This window comes from Aplidium turbinatum, chromosome 7, assembly GCF_918807975.1.
Source record: "Aplidium turbinatum chromosome 7, kaAplTurb1.1, whole genome shotgun sequence".
NCBI classification, from domain to species: domain Eukaryota; kingdom Metazoa; phylum Chordata; class Ascidiacea; order Aplousobranchia; family Polyclinidae; genus Aplidium; species Aplidium turbinatum.
The window spans coordinates 28,952,899-28,959,982 of record NC_137478.1 but is presented as its reverse complement, the minus strand read 5'-3'; the positions used below and the strand labels follow the sequence as shown (position 1 = coordinate 28,959,982).

The window sequence follows — 7,084 nt, the reverse complement described above, 5'->3', positions numbered from 1 at the left end:
GCAAGACCAAAAAACAGTTTAACCATATTAGATATTTCAGAAATGCAATTTAATGGTCAATTGTGAACAATAAAGACAGTTTTAAGTTTAAATACAGCAACATCACAAAGTTTTAGGGATATTAGATTTGTCATACTTGAAAACTTGATGTTACCGATGTCATTACATAAAATACACAATCATATAGCCTACAGTAGTGTAAGTACATAAAACACTAAAAAATGTTGCATTAAATCAGTCAATCAACCTTGTATTATAAAATTTAGATAAAAGGAACTACATTATCTTTTTCATTGTAAATTGAAAATAATGGTATGAAATACAATAAGATTAAAACTATTAACTATAATTTGCCCCGAAAAAATGTCTCTTGTAAGATTTTCGCTTGTAAGAAACTTTTGGGCAGTTTCTCAACAGGTTCCAGCATTAGTCTGCCATCATGTGCTCATTTCATCTGCCCTGATATCTTTATTCCATTGTCTTGGTGGAACCTTCCCCCCGCCCCTCACTGTAATCACCAAGATTGTCAGGAAATCTGTCAAGGTGGCTGAATAGGAAGTGAACTTTAATGCTCATGTTAGCTCCAAGTTTTTCAAATGCAGATAACATCTTCCGAACTAATTCTCTGTAATTAGGTGCTTTGTGATTCCCCAAGAAGTTCTGTACTAGGCCTACATCCTGAAGGAGTTCCATGAGGAACCTGAAGGAGTTCCTAGAAGGAGTTCCATGCAGTGAGTTTATAGCTGTTCATCTGACTGGTGAAATCCGAATCTTTCATCAACGTTCGAATCTGAGGTCCATCAAAGACACCAGCTTTAAGCTTTTGATCGGAGAGTTCTGGAAATTGACTGCAATTGTAGGCCTACTTGAAGCAATTCCCCTCCTTGTTTAATGCTTTGACGAACTGCTTCATTAACCCTAATTTAATGTGCAGAGGAGGAAATACAATTCTATCCCTGGGAACTATAGGTTCATTGATAACATTGGCTGTCACAACTTGAAGACTGGTGCGTTCTGGCCAGTTTTTCTTGCGCCAGTGCTGGGTTCTTAACTTCTTACCCTGCTGTGCCACGAACACAGGACGCAATGATACTTGGTATATACACTTTGTTGACCAATTAAAAAACTGACCATTTTTATGTCAACACAGATGAGCCACTTATGGGTATTGTAGTCAAGCTTTTAAAGGACAAGTTTGATGGCATCATACTCCTCTTTCATCTTGGTAGAATGTCCAATTGGTACAAGAGCAAAATGTAGGACGGAACGTAGGACTTTACAGTAACTTTTAAATTAGCTTTCGTTACTAATTATTATGTTATATCAAACAAAATTGATAAGATTTACGTACTTCTTGGTGAGATGTTTAGGGGGTAAATACAGGTAAATACACTAATTTGGGCTAATCTAGGGGTATAGGTATCTTCTAAACTAGAGTCAATCTGGCAAAACCAATGTCATATTTGTAATCAGCGACCTTGAAAACCCCAGAAAAAACTCTTAGATGTCCTGCAAAAAATTTTTTTTCTCATTTTGTTGACCAGTGTTATGAATATTTGGTCGCTTTCTTGACTTTTCAAAAATGCGGATCTGTTTTAAATTAATTGATTATTTTAAAAATATAAATTAATTGACATGTCCTTCAAAAAGAGGACGTATAATAACTATAATTGATCGATTGAATCTTTATCCTCGGACTGGGAAAGCTTCTTGCAGATCTTAATACTGGCAGTTTCGCATAGGCTACTTGTAGAGCAGGGGTTCTTAAACTTTTTGAGCCGCGCCCCCCTTTGACGTGCCATCCAAACTTGCGCCCCACCAAACTACAAAATTAGCAAATATTAAAGTGTAATGACTACAGGAATTTATATTTAGCTTTCATCAATGTGAGGGATGTAATTGTTTTTCGGAAACCAAAAGTTTAATTCGAGGCTTTGTAGCTGATAATGCCTCAGATCGGCTTCACAATCAATAAGTTTGTTTCGATGTTTTGTTTTTATGTTCAAAATTGTAGAAAAGCCACTTTCGTACAGATAAGTGTACGAAAACGGAAGAAATGTGCGTATCGCCACGCTACCCACCCCTTGTATATGTGCAAATATTTAACCCAAAAATCAGTTAGTGGCATTGCTTCATAATCGTCTTTTGCAGTGGAGTTACACTTTATTTCCAAGAATTCCTCTTGCAAACCATCGGGAAGAATGTCTTCGTTAACACGAAAGGGATTTCTTGTCATCTTCCATTCTGGAAGGTCGGTGTCACTCAAGTCTGGGAAATAGCGTTCGAATTCTTGTTTCAAAAACTGAAGGTGAGCCTTCACTTCAGCCTTAAGCTCACCTTCCAGTTCAAGTTGCTTTTTGTCAAGTGCAGTACCGTATCTAGGTTGGGAAATGAAGCTGCATTTCCTATTTGTATTCGGCGGTGCCGCAACCCCAGCTTTGCCACAAATGCTCGAATGGAATCATAGCTATTAATCCGGTTAGTATTTCTGCCCTGCAAGAGCAGATTTAAGTTATTGAAGGCCTCGAAAATGTCCACGAGGTATGCCAACTCCAGCTGAAACTTCTCTGATGAAAATGGCAGAAGGAGATCTTGCTTCCCATGAGCTTCCAAAAATAGCATCAGTTCATCTCTCATTTCATACACGCGGGCTAACATATTACCTTTCGATAACCAACGAACAGATGTATGGAAGAGGAGAGTCTCATGGTTCGAATCCTTATCCTTGCACAGCTTGGTAAACAGTCTCGTATTGACAGCACTGGTTTTGACGAAGTTGACGGCTCGTATGATTACTGTAAGCTCTGGTAAGATTACAACCATGGCAAGACTACAACCTACCGGCACTAGACTAAATTAAACTATTTCATTACGACCCCAAAATTTCATTACGCGACGTTTAGTCACATAGTTTGACATCGCTCGCGCCCCCCTTGTGAACCTTTCGCGCCCCCCAAGGGGGCGCGCCTCCCAGTTTAAGAATCGCTGTTGTAGAGGCTTTGAATCACTGACGCAGACCCGGTCACCGAGATTGGCTGAATGCAATTTCCGATTGTTGAAGTCTTGTTGCCGGGGAACTATTCCATCCATTAGATTAGATGCCGCTGAATGGAGAGCAGTCCTTAACGTGCGTTGCTCAAGCGCACACCCCGAGAGTCGAACCAGCGCCACTTGGTCTTGAAGCTTCTTCGTTCCAGAAGTCTTTTCGTTAATTTCGTTAAACTTTCAAAGTGAAAAGTTTTGGAAACTTGTCACTATTTTTATTGTGTGTAGCAGTAGTACTGTAAAGTTTGAATCGCCCTTGTTGCAAGTGTTCATTGTACAGCAATATTCGGCCTATTTTATCTTTTATTAAAGAGAGGGTTTGGGCTTGTTTTGTTTAACTTCAGCTCGTGTTTAAAATCGCCCTTGTTGCACTGGCAAGTGTTGATTGTAATTGTAGCCCTATTTTTGTACCGTTTTCACATAATTTTTTTTATCTTTTCTATTTTATTTTCAGGTTTTGTGGCTGTGCAAATTAAAGATAGTGACATCCCAACACTGTTTTTGCATATTTTAAACCTTTTGGTTTTGCCATCTTTCCCTTTTGTTGGTGCCAAATTCGTGAGTTTACTTTGCCGTTCTCTACATGTTCGCGCCAGCAATTAAAAATAAATTAAATTGAATTGAAAGTCATGCGCTAACCAACTGAGCTATCCGGAGCTAACTGAGCTATCGGTATAAGTTAGAATAGAATGGTATAAAAACACCTACTAGGCTACATTACATGTACAAGCCATCCGTCAACAGTGGCATGAATGGTGGATTATGATGATCATAGTTATCGACAAACCAATAAAAAGCTGGTAAAAGAAATAATTCGGCTTTGAGTCAACGCCACGTCTTCGTATTTGTCCTTACGGAATAGTTTATAAAAATTACTTGAAGTCATGTGATAATACAGTTTCCAAGACAAAATAAGCCGCCGAAGTTTTATTGTGACAGCGGTCGGCATTGATTCAGTTAGGTGTATTTTTGTTTACTTTAGAATGGAGTGTGAAGTACAAAAGCATCCCGGTTTAACTGGAAATTATATTCTAAAGCAAAAAGTTACTAAAGATATTCAAAAAACAGTCGCCAGAGTACATGATTGGTTGTTGCGTGCAAATTTCTATGCTACAAGAAAATTTTTTCTTGGAATACTTCACAGAATTGATAGCTTAGAATTGCTACGAAAAGTGATTCGGATATTATCAACTCTCAAACAAAAAGATTTCACTTATTCACGATCTCAGTGCAATTCTAGCTTATTGTATGAACGCAATGAGTTTTCTTCAAACAAACATGGAGTTACAGCTAGAAAGGTTGAAAGCCAGATTGCTAAATTTTGGGACTGGTTCTCCACTTTGAATGATGGCAACAAGACCAGTTTTGTTTTCTACATTGCAATGGTAATCAATAATTCCAGCATATTGCATCAGGCTTTCAACCTTGCAAAAACCGTTTACATTCAATTGCAGAGAGAGAAGCGAAATTTGGATGATTCTTTTCAAAGTGAAGTTTCTTCTTTAGCCAGTACAACATACACGTTTTGTACAGATGAACACCCTGATGTTTACTTGCTTGCAGCATTGAATTCACAATTTAAAACATCACCCGAATCACTTTTTGATCAACCAACTGATTCAGAGTATAATTATGATGAAGAAGAATTTGATGACCAATTTTCAATTGCAACTGAATCAAGCCATTTCTCTTCAGTATCTTCTTTTGACCCAAGAGTTTTAGTGGTGTCTCATTCCAAGCAAGCTGCAAGTGGAGTTGCACCATTTGTTGATTATGTTGCCAAATTACCTGTGCATTTAGCAAAAAAAATTCTTAGCTTGTTAGATATGCATAACCAATGTCTTGCAGCTCAAGTATGCAAAATGTGGCATGATATTGTACGTCAAGTCCAACTTGAATCAAGAACAAAGCGTGAGATTTCTGAAGAAGCTGTTATGATGCAAGGTGTCTCAGCAAAAGGCGCCCATCCAAATTATGCCAAGAATAAGCTAGTAACAGTTCCTATACATTCATCAAGATCACAAACTGGTTTTGGTTTTGACTTAATGCATCTGGAGCAAACTGGCAACATGGAGAGTAATAACTATTCTTCTGTCGCCGGCTTAACAACTGCTCAATTTGAAATGGAAGAAAGAAATGTGTACTGTGGTTCTTACAATGTATTAATACTGGACAAACGAAAAGACAAAAACAGAGTTGTACATTACAGTGGTGGAAAAACTGTCGCTTCTGGCTCCAAAGACAGGACTATTCGATTGTTTGATATCAACTCTGGGCGAGAAATTTTCCCATCTATCCGTGGCCATCCAGGGTCAATTACATCTCTGTTTGTTGCTGATAATGAAAAGCAATATATTTTTAGTGGCAGTTATGACACAACTATCAGAAGATGGCATGTTGGGAGCAGTAGCTTTCACAAGCTTATGCATGGTCATCGCAAATCCATTATTACGTTGGATTACTTTGAGGGAATTCTTGTTTCTGGATCAAAGGATGGCTTAGTTAAAGTTTGGGACATCAAAACTGGAAAGTGCACATGCACATTCAAGCATGCTAATTGTTCCTATGTAACTTCTGTTAAAATTCATCAGAACACGGTAGTCAGCTCTTGCGACAGAGGCATGATTAAAGTTTGGGATCTGGCTGACCGTAAACTTTTTAAGCAGTTGATAGGTCATTCTGATGCAGTTGCAGGAATAAGCATGGATTCTCATTACATTGTCAGTGCGTCCCATGATGAATATGTGCTTGCATGGGTTAGAGATGGGAACATAAATAAACCTATCAAGTCATACAGACATCCAAAGCAAGTTCTGTGTGTTGAATTGAGATTTCTTCGAATTATCAGTGGCTGCGCTGATGGTAAGATTCGTGTTTTGCATCTTCATACTGGCGAGTGTATGAGGGTTGTGCGAGGCAATAGCAACTGTGATCCTATTCTTTCCATCTGTGCTACTCTCAATCGCTTGATTGTGAATACAGAAAGCAATCTTCTGCTTCTACAATTTGAGCCTGTTGAATTGAAGTATGATTTGAAATATGATCAAGCAACTGATGATGATGTGGATGAACAAGATGTTGCTGGGAAATTTTCAGGCAAACTCAAACTCTCAAACCCTTATGTACGAGCATGTCGAAATCGAGCATCTTCAAGCACTTGTTCAAATATCAGAAACAGGCCTATCAGTGCTCCAGTAAAAAAGCAACAAAGTTTTGTTAAACTTTGCAAAAGACCTTTTTCATCATTTCCATCTTTGGTCCAACATGAAGATATTAAAGCACCACCTAATTTGAGACAAGATAATCAAAGTTCAAAAGTGATTTACTCGGTGGGAGATTCAAGTCAAGCTGAAAAGTGTGAGAGTCGTTTTAATGTGCATGATTCAACAGCAATGTCTGTCATATCAGGAATTTCCTCTAAAATTCTACAAGAAGATGCAAAATTGGATGAAAAACTAAGTCGCAGATCTTCTGCATGTAGTTCAAGGCAGAAGAGGTTATCACAAAAATCAGCTGGAAACCGAGAAACTCCATTGTCACGTGAACGTCTTCACTTACGAATAGGAAGTATTTTCCACAATACACGCAATGACAGCTTGAACATTAATACTGCACTTAATGGTGGACATCCTGATGTTAGAGAATTATACCATGCTTGCAAGGAAAAAAGTGGTAAAAACCTGAGTTAGGGAATTTTTTCACTTAATTTCTCCACAGATCACCTGGTTACAAAATTTTGTAACTGTTTGAAACTATCTGGTATAATCAGACAAATGCGATTATTATGCCACAAACTGTGTTCAGCTGTTTTCACTTGACTGACTTGATTTTTTGTGAACATGTGAAATTTATTTCTTGTGCCAATATTTTATGTCTATAATTCTTATGTTGAAAGTTAACACAGTTTATCATTTCTTTGAAATCATGATACTTCATTGGAAAAGAAAATCAATTTTGTTTCAACATCCTTACTTTTTGATATTAATGTAAATCATGAATAATTCTATTTGTTTTTAAATATTTTGTAGCTTTTGTTTTT

At 37.7% G+C, this 7,084-nt stretch overlaps 1 protein-coding gene across 1 annotated transcript; it reads left to right on the top strand.

Annotated features, from left to right (window-relative positions):
• Nucleotides 1-4,028: 4,028 nt before the first annotated feature.
• Nucleotides 4,029-6,734, top strand: LOC145773909 (F-box and WD repeat domain containing protein 10B-like). Its single transcript, XM_082585033.1, has one exon. It carries the CDS (start codon nucleotides 4,029-4,031, stop codon nucleotides 6,732-6,734), a length of 2,706 nt encoding a protein of 901 aa, XP_082441159.1.
• Nucleotides 6,735-7,084: the final 350 nt, after the last annotated feature.